A 20,119-nucleotide genomic window follows, 5' to 3' on the forward strand; every position below is an offset into this window, starting at 1 on the left:
CCGAGCAGGAAAAACTAGACTGGCCAAATGGTACATGCAGTTTGATGATGATGAGAAGCAGAAGCTCATTGAGGAGGTTCATGCAGTAGTGACAGTTCGAGATGCCAAACACACTAATTTCGTTGAGGTATGAAGGTTCTCATATCTTATTTTCTGTCTCTTCTCTGTTTTTATTTTTATTATTTTTTTTAATTGTCCTCTAAAGAGCACAAGGTTATGAGAATCCAAATCTGCTCCTGAATTTTGTAGATTTTGGTAGAACATTGAATGTAACAGTTTGGACCATCAATCAATCAAATAAATGTTTTTTTATTATCACCCTTCGTTATCGGAGAACTGGATTAGGTGTTGGCGCCACAACTGCTGATTGCACACCGATTATTTGTACAAGCCCACCCTATTATAATTGGCTAGAACAGAGGGGCTGATGGATTTCTCCTAAAATGATTCTCGAACAATGTAGAAGAACTGGGGCATTGGGTGGCTATTAAAATTAAGTTTTGTCCCGTTATTATTACCACTACAGCCTGTATTTTGTAAATGTATGCCTGAGTATATTTTCAATATGCAACACTATTACCATTGTTTTCTTTAAATTAATGATACAATAACGTGAAAGTACCTCTACAGCTTAAGCATTGTTTTTTGGAAAAGGGTTCTCATCCATGTCTTTCATTGAAGCATATATAAAACTTTTTTAAAGGTCTAAAATGTTCAAAAAAGCATCGTCATTTGGGCTTTTCAGAGAATTAACAAGCCACCTAACAACCTGTAATTTAGTTTTTATATTTCAAATAGTGTAACACCACAGTTACACACTTTATAACTAGAGAGTTAGCTGTGCATGTCAGGCATGGAGGAAATAGTTTTCTGGCACCATTGTCGTGATCCTGTAACCATTTCTACGTCGGACGTGAAGGGCTCGAAGCCATGGAGCCTGGAGCACAAGATTTTTTTCCCCTAATGGAAGAAACGTGAAAGCCTGTTTATAATATAATATGTGAATTTAATGGTGGTATTAAAATTCTCCAGAACACCAGTCTGCATAATTGAGTTACCTTAACCATAAAAAAATCAAATAAAAACGAGGTACTGTATGTGGTGATGTAAAAGCATCTTCTGAAGATGTGTTTCTCTGCACTGCAGTTCAGGAACTTCAAGATTATCTACAGGCGCTATGCTGGTCTGTACTTCTGTATCTGTGTGGATGTCACGGATAATAACCTGGCCTACCTGGAGGGTATTCACAACTTTGTGGAGGTAAGGCTTAAATCTTAAAGGGAAAAAACAATTCATCTTTAGAAATGAGCCGCTTTGTCTTGTGTTTTAAAACGTACCATTTCTGCGAATGATAGCATTACAAATTAACATATTACTGCAACTTGGGTTCCATGTACTTTTGATAGAAAAGTGGTAGCATCTCGCTACTGAAATGTTAACAATTATATTAAGGCTGCAGTTATCCGTTATTTTAGTAATCGAGTATTCTAACGTTTATTTGGTCGATAAATTGAGTAATTGGATACTTTTTATTTTCATTTTCTTTAGCAATATTAAATAAACAAGAGAAAATAGGACAGGTCTCTTAAAAGAAACAAAAGTAATTAGCTTCCTTTTTAGAAAAAAAAAAATTACTTTTATTGCTGATATTGCATACAAGAATATCGGTGAAAACTAAACCCATTTAATGCATTTAATTGCCATATTACATGAAAATATAAAAATCTATTTCAAATAACTAATTTTCTTTGTTTATGATCCCAAACTTTGGAAACTCTCGTTTTCTTTTGTCCTGAATCTTCTCGACCCTCTGTTTTCTCCCCGTTCCTCCATTTTTTCATTCTGCAGCCTGTTTTACCTGTCCAGAGCGGTCCAGAGTTTAGCGTTTGGTGCGTCAGTAATACTGGTCCGTGGGAAAACACAGTGCTCCATGTGCAGTTAAATGGACTAAACGAATTTGCCTTAATCTTTTTTTTTTGTGTGTTTGTGTGTGTGTGTGTTTGAGTTACTCGAGGAATCGTTTTAGCAATAGCTTAAATGTTAAAATAAAAGCTGTAGTATCTAAAAGCGCTGCTAAGCATGGGCAGAAAGGAATATGACAAAGTGACACACATGCTATCATTAAATACTATTCTAATATTACAATATTTTAGAATCTAAAAAAAAATTAAATAATTAAAATTATTAGAAAATTTTAATTTAAATTTGAAATCACAATTCTCCCAATCAGGTTCAGCATTTTAGATCCTCCCTTTTCTTTCACATTTTACTCAAGCCTACATTCCTTTCGATTTTCTAAAGCTTTTAAATATGATAGAATTGCCTTTTAGTCACAGTCATCACATGTTCATCTTTTTAAATGCTAATTCTTAATACTCCACCGAAGTATACAAGACAATGACACCTGATTATTTCATTCTCCAGACTCCAGAAACAAAAAAGAAAAAGATCCAACAACCAGTTGATTACAAATTTCTTTAATTGTAATAAACTTTATTCAAATTCTGATTTGCTTTATATTTCTACATAATGCGGTAATGTCATGAGTATCAACTGATCTTGATTTTATTTTTATTTTTTTAATGAAAATAGATTTCAGAATTTATCCAATCATTAAAAGAACATTACTCCGATTGATCAAAGTGCAGTAGCGGTTGCAGTAATGATTTCATAAACAATACTTGTGCTTCCGCTAATCTGTTCTATGATCCTGTTTCCTCTTCTCTAATGCTGTGTGAGAGATTCTAGTTTTGAGCAGTTTAAGAGCACAGTGACCTGGAATGCTGGGACTTCCTCTGTCCTGCAATGTGCACGACTCCCAAATCTCATCCCCCGTTACACTCGCCCTATAATAACCACTACTTGTAATAGAGGTCAAATATTTCTGTGCAGAGGAGCCATTCTTTAGCATTTATTTTAGTTGAAGGTCACTCATCGATGTTGTGTTCCTCACCAGCTCCCCTGTCCTGCATGTATACAGGACCTAATGCAAAGATATTACAGATAACTTAATGTTACAGATTTAGGCCTCTGGTTTGAATTGTTGTCTTATTTTCATTAAAAAAAATTAATCCAGAGTCAGTGGTCCATAGAAATTATTTTTAATTTAAAAGGGTCCCTGACTGCACAGTCCTTTTTTTACTGTTTGGTCTTACTGCAAAAAATTTGCACAAAAGAAAAGCCAATTGCCAAGAGATCACAAGCTTAAATCCCGATGATGCAACAGCCATCCATGGCCAGGAAACGAGGGAACAAATTTGTATTGATGTTTTTAAGAGAGTGGAATATACTCTCTCTCCTGTCAGTCACAGCAACACTAACCAGTCATGGGCATCAGTAGGCTGATCTATTTGGAAGAGGGAGGATAGCGATGGGCGACTTTTGTATAGGAGGGGAGCTAAAAGATTTGTCTGGACAAACTTGTCTATATTACTGTGTGTGTGTGTGTGTGTGTGTGTGTGTGTGTGTGTGTGTGTGTGTGTGTGTGTGTGTGTGTGTGTGTGTGTGTGTGTGTGTGTGTGTGTGTGTGTGTGTGTGTGTGTGTGTGTGTGTGTGTGTGTGTGTGTGTGCTACACCCTGATATTACAATCCTTTCTCTTTAATCTACACTCAGTTCCCCATAATGACAAAGTGGAAACAGAATTCTAGAAGCATCTGTAATCATTTTTAAATGGGATAAAAAAAAAACCCACGTGCATAATTATTCATACCCTTTACTCAGTAACTCAGTAATTACTCAGTTAATAAGTTGGCATAGCATTTTTATTTGTACACTGCAGTTTGAGGCATAGTTCCTTATTTTGATTCTCATCTTTCGACAGGTCTTAAACGAATACTTCCACAACGTGTGTGAATTAGATTTGGTCTTCAATTTCTACAAGGTAAGTACAAATATCCCAGGCTAACACTCACTAAAACTACGAGGGATATTCACATTTTTTTTAGAAGAATACAGACATAATGCCGAAGTCGATTTTTCTAGAAAATATGTCAGTGCAAAAACTAAATTGAGCGGGTAAATAGGATTACCATAGCGACAGGTATTTACTGCATAATTATAACAGTCATACAATTAAGCACATGCACATCTTTTCGGCGTGGAGGAGGCTTCATATGAAGGCTAAACTGTAAGCAATTAAGAGGAGCCTGTGATAATTGCGTTCAGCCTCTCCATCGCTAATTGCCTGATTGTATATTAAAAAAAAAAACAAAAAAACTAATGCACGAGCCAACAGCAGCACGAGTGATAAAGAAAACCTACTGCAGAAAATGAGCCCATCTGCTCACTATTACAATTTTCACATATAATCAGACTGTGGAGGACCTCACATCATACCTCTGTCTGTTGTGTTGGAAAGGTTGCACTCCCATGAGCGTGATCTGACAGACTCTATTTCCACTTAATGGAATATTTTTTTGAAAAAAATCCAATAGGGTTTGGTGATGCAGCAGAAAAAAGAAAGAAAGTAAATCATGATAATTAAAGGTCAGGTGTTGGCTAATTGTACGTAAGAGCAGCTCAGACAGAACTGCTGGCTGTAATTCACATTCATGGCTTGCTCTAATGATGATGTTTCTATAGTAACAGACGGGGAGGGGGTATAATCGAACACTAACAGTGTAAACTGTGGCGTTATTGAACATCCAAAGATGTATTTTTTTTTTTTCTTTCTCTTCTCAGTACAATGACAATCCATCTTTATATTTTATGAAAAAAGACTGGTGAGAGAATAACAGATTAAAACTGTTCTATAACAGAAACTTTTCAGGAGATTTTTTACAACATTTATGGCATTTAGCACATTGACATTTACTCATTTATTCATGAATATAAACTGATGAAAAAATACGGTGTTTCCTTGATACAATTGCTGAAGTATAAGAGGAATCAAACAAAAGTAATGAAACTTGGAGCGGTACCAACATCAAACCTTGCTGTCTGCTTATTTTCCTATGATGGTGCACCTATGCTTTATTCCTTTCCTGTATGCAATGGAAATAGATGCCGAATCTGTTTCCAAAACAGATCTAATCATCTACCGTGGTTAAATGTGAATTTGGTCGTGGTTATGAAGATGATACGAAATGGTATCCAAATGTTTCCATGCCAGATCTGTTTACAAGAAAGAATTCATCTACATTTACACACTATCGCCTTCAAAAAACGCTCTTGGCATTCCTGCCACTTCTGGAACGTATCCTGGAAATCTTCTTTCCGAATCACGTCAAGCACCTTGGAAAGAGGGCGAAGTCCGAAGGAGCCAAATCTGGCGATCTGGAAGTGAGATCATGCAGATTGACAAACGTCTCCGTGGCAGATTTGCCCGGTTTCACGCTGAATTTCACATTTGCTCTTTGTTCTAACTCCTGTCCATGGTGAAATAGCAGCTGCGGTATCGAACGCGATTAGAATAGCACTATTATTTTTAAACCTTTTGATACCACCTCATATCTGCTCAGCATAAATCATTTAATTACAATATGTATCACTTTGGCCAGCTCTGGATAAAAAGGCAGTCTCTCTCTCTCTCTCTCTCTCTCTCTGTCTCTCTCTCTCTGTCTCTCTCTCTCAGGTGTACACAGTAGTAGACGAGATGTTCCTGGCTGGAGAGATCCGAGAAACGAGCCAGACGAAGGTCCTGAAGCAGCTACTCATGCTGCAGTCACTGGAGTAGAAAAGTCCCTGAATCACAGCCATACAGCACTGCAGCAGCAGCAGGATCATCTCGAATCTGCTGAAAGCCAGTCCTTATTGTTTTCTGTGGATCGATGTTGTCAATGATATATATACACATATATAACCCAACATTTCAGCCTCTTAAAGCTGTGCTATGTAAGATTTTCAGTGTTTGAGATTTACAGTGCTGAGAAAGCTGACTGAAGGCAGTTGAAGAATGAAAAGCCTGACAAAAGCGAGTGCACCTGATTTCTTTAACCGCCTTTTTCAGATGTACAGCTGGTTGCAAAGCAGCCCCCCCATCCCCCCCATTGATCTTTTTCAGTGAGCCCTCCAGTTGACTACAGGATACAAATAAATGTTTTAAATACCTCATAACACTTTACATAGTATAACTTTGCATTTTTACATCTCAACATGGCACTGCCTGGTTTATTCCCTTTGCTCCTTTTTTTTTAGTGCGTTCAATTTAAAATCCAGTGATCTTCAAGATTGGACATGCAGTTTTTATTTTATTTTTTGTGAGGCCTCTGTTTTTCATATTGTCTCATCCACCTCCAGGTGTATCTTTATGTGCAGGGTTAGAAATTTGCCCATAAACCCATTAACACTAAACTCTTGACTAATCAGCATGATACATAAAACTGGAATTTCTGAGAAGACCTATTTACAATCATGTAACACAAAAAGGTGAAAATCACACGGAGTAACACCATTAGTTCTGGGAGTTTTTGTATTGTGTGTGTGTGTGTGTGTATATATACACATTACATATAACTATATCCATGTGTTTTAGCACTCATCAGTCTGAAAAGAAGAGCTTCGTTCCAGTAAGCAACGTCTCCCCTATTTTGCGTAGTTACCAGTACCAACATGCACACAGTCGAAGCCAAACTGTTCAGCGTTAGCCCACTGGCTATGTGAGCATCTGAGACACCTCGAGACATTGAGCTATTAGCAGGAATCGTGGTATGTTGCTGAATGAACAAAGTCAGACAGTGATTGGGGGGCTTGTTAAGCCAGCAAGGCTGAACAGATCTTACAGCACTCACAGGGAAAATACACACAACAAAAGACCGCATCTACTTTTTTATCTCCAGATTCTGTGCCGCTGCGCGCAACCAGCGCTTCCATAGCAACCACTCTGGCTAGCCTTGAGCTTCTTTTGACTGCTTTTCTGGATTCTGATTTAACTTAGACCTGGACCAATACTTGCAAGAAAATGACCATTCCTCAGTACTTTTAGCTCTGGACAAAGCCTAATCAGAATCTGTGATTTGCTTCATAAATATTTTTCAAACAGTTTTTTATTTTTTATCTTTTCAATGTCATTTTTTTTTTTTTTTTTTTTTGTTAGTTTTTTATCCAAAATTTATTACGCACTTGTCCTTGTGAGATTGCGGAACCGAGTTAAATGTTTGTTTATTCCCTTTGTTCAGATCCGTATGTACCCATAAAAAGAAAGAGAAATAAAAGTATCCAAATCAGTTGTTTTATTTATTTATTTATTTTTTTTTTGCCAGTGGCAAATGATTTGTCCAGAATATTGCAAATAGACTGACGAGGTTTACAATTTAGCTGTGCAGCAGCACCATCTACTGGTGAAGAGATGACCTGGCTACCGCTTTTAAATAGGTGTGTCAAGGAAAGTTCAATTAACCTTAAAATATCTTATGAGCTTTCATTAATGTCAGTTAATGAGGTTGAGGGCTTGTTACGATCAGCCATAAAAGTAATTCTTTAGACTGTTTGCAAAAATTTTTACTTGTGAATATCAAAAACAGAAAGCAGTTTACTCCAAACATTTCCTTTTTTGCTAATTTCTTCCCCTTCATTTCCTCAATGTTAGCTACAGCGTTAGTTCAGGCAATCTTTTGGAGAGTAAATATTTTTTCAAATGTAAGAATTCATATAAAAGGTCCTTCTAGTTTATATATGAAAAATGGATTAATTCCAGGCTAAACAAAGGCAGTTTTAAAACTCTGGATTACACTGGATAGTCTTAATGGAAAGATATACATGAGATTACACGACAGCCCTAATGTACCCAAAGAGACTGTGACTGTTGCGTGACCGATGTTAAAGCACCTAAAGATGGAAGATAGAAAGAAAAAAAAAAAAAGGAGAAAATCTCATTTATTTATTTGTTTTTAAAATAAAGACAGACATACTATTTGAGAGTCAATTTCTAGTAAAAAAATTTTTTTAAATCAATTGTCGAATCATGGCTCCTTGTTAATATGTTTTTCCTTTATTAAATGACAGCAGGCTTTATAATCTTTTTTGTTTATTATTAAAAGTTTTTATTATTAGCCTTAAATTATACGGACTGTCTGACAAGAGTTTGCATGATTTAGCTCTTACTATAAAAAAATACAACATTCATAATAAAAAACAAACAAAAACAAATAAAAAAAGATTTTTTTTTTTTAGCCAGCACTACTCTCAGGTGTAATAGAACAGCACTAAACTGCTTGCAATGAAATCGCTTTTGGAAATTGTAAACAGTTGAAATTTTCTGAATTACAGGGAACATTTGTTGTTTAACCTCCAATGACTTGTCACAATGGAATGACCAAACAGAATAGACAAGAAACTTACTCATGGTGTAACATAAAAAAGCAACCTTTACTTAAACCTTAAAATTTAACAAGCACCCTCCCGGAAAACCATAGACAAGATCAATATTATTTACATCATAAAGGATTCAGATATACAGTATTCATGGGTGAACAAAAACACTGGCTGCAAAGCAACAAATGAGTTTCTGCAGTACTTGGGCAAATCTTTAAAAGTCCAGAGTAAAGACAGATGTGGTCAAGGAAACTGCTGTCAAAAAATCAACAACAAAAAATACACCAGGTTTCATTTTTTGGTTAGAAGTGAGAGGTTTTCTGCCTGTGCACTCATGTTATATAGGGTCTCTGTTCTCTATTTTACAGGAACAATCAATCAGCTAAAGGATTCGTGCTGAATTTCCTGTCAGGAATTTCTGTTTATCAAGTGAACATGATCTGTGATTTAATGCCCAGTTTATGTAGAACTAAAATCCGTATTACATGTAAAACCTTCAAATGATTTGTAACCCCCAAGTTGCAGACATGCAGTCAGTAAACCGAGCCTGTGAAGGCAAGAATTCAATGACTCTGCTCAGTATATTGCAATACACTGTCTTTACATTACACCCAGAGTAACACTAGTACCACCATTTTTGAGCATTGAAATAGAGCTGGACTAAGCTTAATTCTTTTTTAAGAATAATTACTCCTTAATAATAATCACTATATAATATTTAGATTACTGCAAATTATAAATCTCTATACGTACAGTATATTAACAGTCAAAAAGTGCACTTGCAGAGAGGAGGGAAAAAAAAAAAAAAGAACCGACAGAGAACCTGCATATATCACAGAGACAAAAACATTTAAAACACAGAAGCTGGAAAGGGATTGGTGTGTGAAAGCAGGGGAACAAACATATCGAACACATTCAAACTGCCATTTCTTGGTGAAATCAGCTGGCCATGAGAAGAGGGTTTCTGGTCTCTGTGGTGTGTGATTTCTCAAATTATCACACGGTGCAAAAAAAGCCGGGATACTATTATTCTGGATTTTTGTGAACAAAAAAAGCAAAAAACAATTCAAACTTTACTTTACTAGCATTTTAACTTCATATTAGAGTGCTGTATTTTGGGGCCATGTTACAGCTTGGACACTTTGCATTATATGACACCAAGCTGACTTTCTGTTTGAGGAGATCAATAAAATAAAATAAAATCTAGTCTATATTCTGAAGTTTAGTGGTTTGTTTCACAGCAATAAATAAACCAGCCGGATACATCAGATAATAATGCAGTGCAAAGTGGTTTGTGCAGGTTAGCATATCAGCGTGATAACCTACACAAGCCATTCTGCAGAGAACAACTGATATGCTGCAGGAGCCGATCAACCATCTCCCCTTTGTGCTTGGAGTTCTCAGCCGCAAATATTTCTTTCTCGGTGCATAGCCAGCGCAATGATGTATAGCAAAGGCTTAGCCTACATTTGCTGCACCTACACTAAACACACAGATTGTACCGTACGAGCAATATCACCTTAAAGCCAGGGCAATGTTGCGGAAAGAGCAAACTGTCTGGGGGGAAAAAAAACATTTGTGCAGACAGAATAAGAATAAGTTGCTCCAACCAGCCTCCCTGTTCACATTATAAAGAATATCTACTAGGGATTAAATAAGCCTTAATTTAAACAGGGGATACGCAAGTCGAACTAATGCGCTGATGTCAGTAACTCTGTATGAAATATAGGGAATGTTATTATCTACATTTCAGCCCGGTGCATAAAGATTAGGCTGATGACTGTTTACTCTACAAGAACAATGTCAGTGTGTTTGCGCACATACACACAAGAATCACAGGATAAGGTTAAATCTGCAAAATTCCTCCACACCACTTTTACTATCCCTCGACTTGATCCAAGGTGCCTCTTCATGACCGAAGGGCCATTTCTAAAGCTCAGTGGCTGCAGATGCACGTTGCAGATGGACTTCATAAAAAGTGATCCAGATGTTTCTAGGTGTCCCAGCAGGTTTGAGAGGGGGAAATGATGACACTCAGACACACCTGGAGCTATAGGAAAGAAAGAGAATGAGACTTATCTGAAAAAACATTCAAAAATCATATGTGATAGATGTGCAAATCTGTCCTTTGGGATTCTACATGCTCTGTAGCAGAGGCAAGACTTTAAGGTCTAAGGAGCAAAAATACAATGACTGCCCAAGTTTGTTTTATGCATGTACCGTATTTTCCAGACTATAAGCCGCTACTTTTTCCCCACGTTTTGAACCCCGCGGCTTAAACAACGAAGCGGCTAATTTATGAATTTTTCCTGGGTTTTTACCGGTTTCACAAACTTCAAGCCAAAAAACTGAGCGACATAACATTAGACCAATGAAATTTCCGAACGGAAACGAAAAAAACGCACCTCACCTGTGTTCTGAGCTGCACAGCATCGGGAGAAAAAACTTCCATCGGGTGATTTTTAAACGCACGACGATGCCAAAAGATAAACTCTCGAAAGAAATACAGCAGTTGTGAAAGGAAGGAGGAAGACAGTGAACTTTCTTGGTAGGCTACTGTTTAGATACAAGCCGTTGTAACGCGTTGAGTCTGGATGAAGGGAGAGCTCACTAACTCCAGGTACAAATCAAATCATATAAGCACAGACAGGTTTCCAAAACTCGTGCTTTTTTATTATTCTTGGCAACAGCATTACGGTTTAGTCAAAGAAACTTAGAAATCAGCATCAGAAAATAATAAGGACATATTCCTCGTCTTGCACACATGCAGTAATACGGGAAAAATTGCAGTGGCATGCTATTCCCAAAATACCGCTCTGCTCCTAAAGGAAGCGCAAAATATTTCATCCGTTACACCGTGTGTAACGTGTCTTTCATTAAAGCCTGTGTAAAGTACATTAGTGTAGACGGCTTATAGACAGGTGCGGCTTATTTATGTTAAAAATATAAATATTTGTTAAATTCAGTGGGTGCGGCTTATAGTCCGGAAATTACAGTATATAGAAAGCCTAAGTGATGACTTTCTTTAATTTTACAAAATATCCACTTTAAATTTACAATATTTACTATATGTATTTTGTACTATAATATATGTTGCTTTGGACTTAATATTTTATCTACATCTTTTAATTGAACAGAATACTTATTCAAATCAAAGCAAAAAATAAATAAATTAAAAAACAAATTATATAATTTGTTTTTTGATTTATTTATTTTTTGCTTTTATATATATTTTATATATTTTTTAAAAGATTTGTATAGCAGATGATAGATAACGTCTCCTGGGACAGTTTTTGTCTAGCATTTATTATTATTATTATCATCCTTTCTTTATTATTTTTATCAGTGACATCTCTGAGATATGTGCATCAGATTACTAGACCAGGACTGGACTGCTCTCTCCTTTATTCATTCTCTTACATGAGACTCATGATTCTCAACACTACTTGAGTTGTTTGTTCAATGTCATCTTCCAAACTTGATATAGATAATCACGCACTGAGTAAGCAGCCTGGCCATACTGATGCAACACAGCCTGGACTGGTGTCTAAAACAGAAGAGTGACACACTGGGTTTTAAAGGCTGTGGCCTGACCTGAAGCAGGAGAGGTTGTGTGCAGGGGAGAGGGAGCGTGTCCCATCCCTAGCAGTTACACTGCTGCTTGGTTTGTGCAGTAGAGCCTCGTGGCTGCCTCAACTGCCTTAGGGATGCATCACCATACTGAATGCCGGAGCCCATCCTTTCAGGGTCCAGCTCACCTGAACACAAGACATGAACAGAAATACAAATTCATGCACACCAGAAATAAACCTGTCTCAATATCCTAGTTTCTATTCATACAGTTTACAGAAAAGTGTTTGCTCACCAGACTCTATCTTATTAAGGATCGTGCGAGCACATTTGAGAAAACCTTCTTCAACATTCTCCCCAGTTAATGCACTCGTCTCCATAAACATCAACTCTAAAATAAAATAAAAAAAGAGAAAAAGAGTACATAAGATGTAGAAACAGAATGAATGACTGAGGTGTATGAGAACGTTCACATTACTCAATACAATAATACGGTAGTAAACTATTTATCGCGGTTGTTACGTACCAAAACCGCCAGCGATAAACAACAAAAAAAAAAACTGTATTAACATTTTACTTCAATCGATTCCAACCGCATCGAACCGTTTTCCCCCGGTTCAAATCTCGCGCCAAATTGCATTTGCACGTTCTTTCACTGTAGAGATGGTGTTTTTAGGGTGATACCTAGAGTAATTTTAATATTGCAATAACCATCTACAGGATAAACCTTCTTTATTCAAATTTAATTAAATCTAATCAAACTAACCAAACTCATCAGGAGCAACTACAGCTTATATAAACAGTGAAAATATTTTGAGTAACAGTTCTGGGTGCTCACCATTCTCCTGGGCAAAACGAGATGCTTCTAGGAAGGTGACCTCACGGTCCGCGTCCAAATCTTTCTTGTTACCGCAAAGGATGATAACAATGTTGGGGCTGGCCAGTGTCCGAGCATCAGTCAGCCAGTTAGTCAAAGCATTGTAGGTCTCTCGACTGAGGGGTGCACAGACCACACCAAACATGAGCCTTTTTTACAAGGAATGCAGTCTGACACTTGTTTGAAAATTACACTTGTTGGGGGGGAAAAACACACTATTTGATATCTGGCACAATGCACCCTATTCCTACCCCAATCCCTATTACTTTTCATTGTTTAAGGAAAAATGAAGAATGACTTAGCATGTTCAGGGCATCAGGAAAAGTGCTTTGTTCAACTCGCTATTTACCTTAGAAGGATAAACTGGTGCTCAGAGACTGGAGTCGTAAGAAGAGAATGGGAAAAGATGGCCGCCATAAACATAAGATGATACACATAAAAAAAATCCTCCCTTACAAATTCAAACACAATACTTCTGGCTTCACTTTTACCTCCACTCTTTTATATGGTACCAGTTAAAAAAAAAAAAAAAAAAAAAAAAAAAAAAAAAAAAAAAAAAAAAAAAACCCTAGATCTTTCGGAGCTGTTGTCTCTTACATTTTATTACACGTCTGTCACGCTACATCACTGCAACCCACAAAAGGAACAATACAGTCATGCTCTCTTTGAATCACAGCTTGGGACATGAATAGCTGAGTAAATCCATGCAGCCCAATAATTCTGTTTTCTAATATATAATTCTAGTGGCTCTATTACAAATCAAGGTTTTATATTAGCTTATTGTCTTACCTTGTGATGTCGTAGACAAGAAGAGCCCCAGCTGCGCCCCTATAATAGCTACGAGTCACTGACCTAGGCGACACCATGAACAGGTGAACTCTTCCAATCATCGACAGAACCCAGAGTTATCACTGAGCTTCACCAGTAATAAGCTTTTACCTGAAGCGCTCCTGTCCTGCCGTATCCCAGATCTGCAGTTTGACTGTTTTTCCACCAACATTGACAACCCTCGAACCAAATTCCACGCCGATGGTGTGATTGGAGTCTTGTTTAACTGAAACATCATATATAATTACATTTGATTGATGAGCAACCAAGTGCATAATAATGAATGAGAAGCCAGGAAAGATTTCTTTAGGAGTAACCTGTACATACAATAAACCTTATTTATTAATCTATCAGTAAAATTGTGTATAGGTTTTTGCATAACAAGTGCACTAAAAATTTCCACCGGATTAACAGGTTTTTGGAAACAACGACTTTGTATTGCGAGATATTTGTTTACAGTTTACGGTTACGAGCCGACAGACCGGCCATAATGCATTTTAAATAATGAGTTTCAGGTGTCCTAATTAATAGGTAGGTGTTGGCTGGCTTTCTGAAATGTTTTTTTATACTTTAGTTAAATGTCAATAATAAACTTTTTGGTTTCTGACATAGTAAACTAGCATGAGGATGTGTTTTTCATAGATATTTCTATCATTCACTCTGAATAGGTGCATCTGCCAAATGTTGTTAAACATAAAATAAATGTGCAGTAATCCATGCAAATTATATGGTTGGAGTAAATAAAGTCACCTTATTCATAAATCCACACAAGTAGGATACGAGCATTTTTCAGAATTTACAAGATTTTCATAAACAAATCTTTTCTTTTTTTTAATGCTTGTACTGAAAATTATGCAAAAATCCTTTTCCACCTGACTTGATAAATAGTCCTACTATTTTCATTTTTCTTCTTGTCACTCTTTTTAAAAGTTTAATATGAAATGTAAACTTTGTGAGAATGTGAATGTAAGAAAGCACTTACACTTATTCTCAATAAACTGATGCAGAAGGCAGGATTTCCCAGTCCCGGCGCTGCCGATCACAAGGAACTTGAACAGGAAATCTAAAACCATGAGAGACAGCAATCCAAGGAATACATGGAGGAAAAAGGAGAGCGAGAAGGAAAAAATCAATAAACAACTTGATATGAACAAAGATTGCTAACAGCCACTATGTTTTCACTGATCGTCCAAGTATCACCGTTTTATCTTCATAGGGTGTTGATGTTTCACTTTTATACTGTAGTAGGGTTTTTTTTTCTCTATACAATGAATCCTCCAAATGAAACATTTCATATAGTTTGGCTAACTGATAGTGAAACAGTCACTAGGTGACTAGCGGAAAGAGCACTGAAAAAAGCACCATGCCGACAGCATTCTCTGTCATCATCCTGCAGATTCTCACCCCAGAACAAAAACAAAAAACCACAGCCACATGTTCCAACAGCAGAAAACACAGACAACCACAACAATGAAAGAAAAATGTCATTTTGGTAATATGCTACAGAGGTTTGCAGCTGGACTGAATCAGAGCTTGACCCTGCCTATGCAGATGAGCACAGGGTAGGGGTCAACCTGAGTGAGCACAAAATGTCCCAAAAGCTATGCGCTGATGGAGACGGGGGTCTACATGTGCAGGGCTACAGATCCACTATAAACACATGGAGGACCCCAGCAGATGTGACCAGACACATGACATTTCATTGAAGTTTGTTTTTTATGTCTAGAAGCTGACTTTAATGTTATTGTGTTTATTGTGAGAAGACAATAAGATTAGAGTTCAGAAGAAGATGTTCTTAAAAGAGTGCCTTATTTGGACATTACTTTGGCTGGGTGTAATATCCCCTATTCTGTATTTCTATTATTAATTTTTAAAGATGCCACAGAGCATACACAAATATAGAAATTCACCCATTAGTTCATTCATTCATATACTTTAGCTAAAGTTGAATCGGTGTAAACATTTTTATAACAAAAATAAATAAAATCAAATCACCCAAATAGGGCTGTTTATAGGGGACAAAAATAATAAAAGTTTTAGACTGAATGATATGAATTGCATATTGCGATTAGACATTGTTTGGAATTGTAATATACAATGCAATTTATCAACATTTACCAAAATGAATTATGTATACCACAATGCCATGCCTTACAAAACCACTCAGGGGAAACAGAAACATAACTGAAACCTCTGCTCACAAAACTCATCAGAAGGCCTGTGGTGTGTTACAGCACTTATCTGCATGTGTGAATTGGGCCAAGACTGTGCTAATGATTTACTAACCAAACCAAGTTACACCCTTTTCTGTGCTTGATGACCCGAGTGGCCGATGAGTGACACGAATTTCTTTTTTTTATCACGCATTACATATTCCCTGGGTTCTTTCCATTGCTTTATTGCTTCATTATTACACAGATGTTGCATTATTCTGAACTGTACACCTGAAAGGTACCAATCAATCAATTACACTGGAGGAGGGAAAAAAAAAATGTTACATCCCGGATTATTCGTGTTTTTGACGAAAGTTAAATTCTCTCCAAATTCTTTCTTCAGCATTGCATAAAATCAAACTCACATTATTGTTCCCTTTAAATAAAAAATACTTGTTTCATTAACTTCAGTAATTGAAAGCAAAATTACACCAGATTATCTTTTCTGTCAAGTATGCAAGCTTTGTTTGCATGTGTACTCTAACAACAAATCCTTAAAGAGTGTTCATGGAAAATGATTCGGTGATAATCACACGCTCTGTCCTTTGACACTCCTTGTCACTACACACTGTAGAAAGAGTCAAGAGGAGTTTCTGCATTTACACTGTAGAAACTCAATTTTAAATGATCCAACTCAGTAAACAGGAAAATGAGCTGAGTGTGCTACTTTTCTTTACATACTTCTCTTCTTGCTTTGAATAAACACAGCTAGGGTTATAAAATTTAAAGTGGTACTACTGACTATGCATTTCTAGCAAAAGCCTGAAGAACTAAGTAGCACAAGCATCTAGGCTGTGACTGTTTTAAAGATTTTAATGGCAACTCAGACAAGAATGAAAGTATTGACACAGCTGCTTTGCAAACAAAGCGGTTTCCGTGTTTTAACTCGCTAAAAGCATCAGGGTGACGGTGATTCCATCGGGTCTACGTAACCAGCCAACGACTGCTTACAGCAAGCAACTCTCCTTTAATCCTTTAATGAATCCATTTTCTTTCCCATAATTAAACAGAGCTGCTTCAGTAAGCAAACATGGAAGAAGGGAAATTACAGAACCTGACATTAAAGTAATACCCATCTTCACAAAAAAAAAAACATGGGAACAAAAAAACCACTCTGCAACATGATGTTTCCAGAACATATCCACTTAAAACAGTTGTCGGTTTTGAGTCAGGGTTGCAGTGATCAGACTTGAGAGGAAATGTGTGTGTATTCTTCATAGACCAGTTTAGATAACATCAATACATTCTGCTAACATGGACAAAAAACATTCAATCACATAATGACAAGCAGGAGCAGGCAGCCAATCGGTAGAAAGACGCTCGATATTATATTATTAAGAGAACGAGCTTATAAAATGTAGATAACAGCCAATCTGTCTTTGTGGCATAACAGTTGAGTAGATATTTAGCTAGAGAACATGTGACTGATCGCCAAACATGTGACTGAAAGGGTGTTTGTGTATTTTTGTATTTCAAGCTTGTATATGTTATGCAAAAGCAAGTCATTGGCTGCGTCTGATTCCGCTCAATGGTGCACATATTTACAGCTATGTGACTGAACTTCGGTGTTAGAACTAATATATGATGTTAGGTGTTAAAATATGATGCATTTAGAACACTGTTTGGTTGATAGAAATATGACCAGATATTGATGGTTTTTGTAGTCTACACTGGTTATTACGATAGTTAGTGAACTAGTTAAATGATTGTGCAGGTGATTAGAGGTACCCAAAGGTTGTGACAGTCACATTGATAGCCACAATAAAGTATTTATTCTCACAATTATTCTACAACGCTGAAGAAATTCCAGCTGATAATCATAGCCTTAGAATCCTGAACATTTGGGCTGTGTCCAAAACCAATAGAGCACTACACAACAGCTTGTCATAACACCACTTGGGTCAGTGCTATTTAGCCACACTACTTAGTGCATATAGCGCAGCCATGAATTCTCTCTAAATGTGTGCGGATGAAGCGATGAAATGAATCCTTCCGATAAAACCCAGTGCAGCACTACTCACTTTATGTAATTTTCCTTTTGAGAGAATCTTACAAGAGCATTTTTCTACAAGCGAGGGTGAAAACCTTACATTCAGCAGCTTGAACTCGATCAAGAGAATCACAATGCACCAGAAATTGAGGAAAATAAAAAATAAAATAAAAAGAACGACACACTCAAGCCCTGAAAGCGCTAAATGCTTCATCTGGAGAGGTGAACTAGCTGAAGAGATCGATAGGATAATTACAGTGCCTTAGTAAGATGCACATCATTCCCTGTAGGTGCTCGATTACAGCAGGGGAGGAATGCTTTCTGCAAGCTGAAATGGACACCTACATGAATATTTCATTATAATACAGCACAAACACATGAAGCAATAAAACCCAAGAGCTGTACGCATGGTAACAGAGCCAAAAGTGCATAGATTTATGGCCAGTTCATGAAACACCATATAATAGGCAGAGTAATACTAAATACAATAACAAAACAAATTGAATTTAATTAACTTGCAACTAGTTTTTCCAATACAGAGACTGATTATAAAGTTTATAACTCCCAATTACTAGCTAAATATATATGTATAAAAAATTTTAACAATTTAGGTAATGAAAAACCTGAAGAGTATTTTAGACAAAGTCAAAACTGACATTGGTACATGAACTGATCTGGATCAGTTCACACCAGTCTTGTTCCTGTTAATCTACATTCCGAACGAACTCAGTGCCAGTCCTAATCTTACTGCGCTGATCCAGATAAGGAAATGCAGTAAAGTTTGGAGTAAAGGGTCCTGGATTTGGGTTGGAACTTGGGCCTGGAAGATGGTAAATATTAACAAACTGTATTCATGCGCTTATATTTACACATATGTATATATGAGTGTGTGTGTGTGTGTGTGTGTGTGTGTGTGTGTGTGTTTGTATGTATGTATGTATGTATGTATGTATGTATGTATGTATGTATGTATGTATGTATGTATCTGTGCATGTGTGTGTGTGTGAGAAGAATCAGCAGCTGAGTACACAAACTTTCCAAAGCAATAGAAGGTTTCAGAACAACAAAAAAAAAAAATGCTTCTTGTGCAGTTGCGAGATAATCATGATCATATACCCAGCTGTTGTTCTGAATAATATTTTGCCTGGCTGCTGATGGAAACTTCATGGCATCTAATTCATAACTAAGGGGAAATAACGCAGGGAGGTGGTAACAGCTGTTCCACCTGCTAGCTAAAACTCATCCAGCTAATGATCTGGAAAGCAGTGTGCTTTAACCAATAACACCAACATTACACAAACACAGACTGAATAATATAAAAAGATCTGTTTCAATAATCTCCAGTCCGGTCCCGTTTATCTGCATGAAAACTGATAATTGTGGCTAATTTCCTCCTTCTCAGTTTTTGAAGCAAACATTCGCCCCAGAAATGAAATATTGATGGATATTGAACGTTTCAATATGTAAACTTGATGAAAACGCACTGAGAGCTAGATGCACCTGAAGGAAGGATGGTGTCTTATCTGGTTTAGCAAGCTGTCAAACCACACAGAGGTTCCTGTTGATGCATCAACAAGCTAGCAGGATAGCTGGATAGGTTGCTATAGAACTGCTCGCTAGCCTGGCGCGTTCGCTAATTGCCTGAAGTGCGTCACGTTACCGTATGTTTCTGACATGGCGACCACACGTCTGAACCCGAGCTGTACTCAATGGCCTGACGACCGCTTTTCCTCCCAAACTACTCGGCTGTCACTCCGTTTCACGGCTCTCAGTCTCCAATGACGTTAGCCACCAGGCTAGCAACTTTTCACTACAGCTACACCGCTTCCTGGTTTACAACGAGCCCAAAATGCGTCCTAACTCCGATTGCGTCATTACGCACGCTCAGGCGTCGTATCCCGGATAAGCCGATTGCAGCTCAAACGTCTTCTAATCAAAAGGTTTGGACACGCCTTCTTTTTCAGTGTTTTTTTCTCAACGTTGTACATTAATCTTGGTTATCAAAATGATTGAAGAACAAGTATGGAATTATGAAGTAAACAAAAACATGTTAAACATTCATTTACATTTTTACATTTAACTTTGATACCAGCTTGGCAAACTCATGCTTTTCTATCATCAGATTTACGAAGTAGTCACCTGGAATTGTTTTCAGTTCCCTGGTTTCTCTGGTCAAGAGTTGATGTTAATGTTCTTTAGACCATCACTTGTTTTGTGCAGAGGAAAGAGTGAGTCAATAGCCCTATCAGTGCTACAACTACTGTACAAATCCATATTATGTCAAGAAACACTCAGTTGAGGAAATAGAAAAGACAATCTCAAAATATTCAAATGCGATGATGAAACAGGCTCTAATGAAGACCATCCCAGAAAAGGGAGACCAGGAGCTA

At 37.1% G+C, this 20,119-nt stretch overlaps 2 protein-coding genes across 3 annotated transcripts in view; one reads left to right on the plus strand and one right to left on the minus strand.

Annotated features, from left to right (window-relative positions):
- The window catches only part of ap2s1 (adaptor related protein complex 2 subunit sigma 1), a 7,864-nt gene extending 700 nt beyond the window's left edge, over nt 1–7,164 (plus strand). Inside the window, exons 2-6 of one of the 2 annotated variants that reach the window (XR_014534679.1) lie at nt 1–127; nt 1,147–1,260; nt 3,822–3,881; nt 5,574–6,198; nt 6,263–7,164. The exon at nt 1–127 is cut by the window's left edge and continues 23 nt beyond it. Coding sequence is in view for 1 of the 2 variants with exons in the window: in XM_083548333.1 (XP_083404459.1) it covers nt 1–127; nt 1,147–1,260; nt 3,822–3,881; nt 5,574–5,675 (403 nt within the window). In the remaining variant the exon portion in view is untranslated. Of the gene's footprint in view, nt 128–1,146; nt 1,261–3,821; nt 3,882–5,573 lie in introns of both variants that reach the window. The other variant, XM_083548333.1, reaches the window with a different exon arrangement.
- A 686-nt stretch (nt 7,165–7,850) lies between these two features.
- Nucleotides 7,851–19,648, minus strand: rab4b (RAB4B, member RAS oncogene family). Its single transcript, XM_083548332.1, has 8 exons — nt 19,390–19,648; nt 14,509–14,589; nt 13,638–13,752; nt 13,488–13,550; nt 12,660–12,814; nt 12,117–12,212; nt 11,846–12,009; nt 7,851–10,301 (listed from the first exon to the last, which is right to left on the minus strand). The coding sequence occupies exons 1-7, from the start codon at nt 19,403–19,405 to the stop codon at nt 11,894–11,896; spliced, it is 642 nt and encodes a 213-aa protein (XP_083404458.1). The 5' UTR covers nt 19,406–19,648; the 3' UTR covers nt 7,851–10,301; nt 11,846–11,893.
- Between the last annotated feature and the right edge of the window lie 471 nt (nt 19,649–20,119).

Source organism: Silurus aristotelis (genome assembly GCF_946808225.1).
Source record: "Silurus aristotelis genome assembly, chromosome: 8".
NCBI lineage: Eukaryota > Metazoa > Chordata > Actinopteri > Siluriformes > Siluridae > Silurus > Silurus aristotelis.

Bases quoted from the DNA above. Each gene is read 5' to 3' on its own strand.
- rab4b (XM_083548332.1), bottom strand. The intron at 13,551-13,637 runs GTAAAAGCTTAT...GGTGTCGCCTAG, and splicing joins GCAGGACAGGAGCGCTTCAG to GTCAGTGACTCGTAGCTATT. The intron at 12,010-12,116 runs GTGAGCAAACAC...TCTTGTGTTCAG, and splicing joins CCTTAATAAGATAGAGTCTG to GTGAGCTGGACCCTGAAAGG.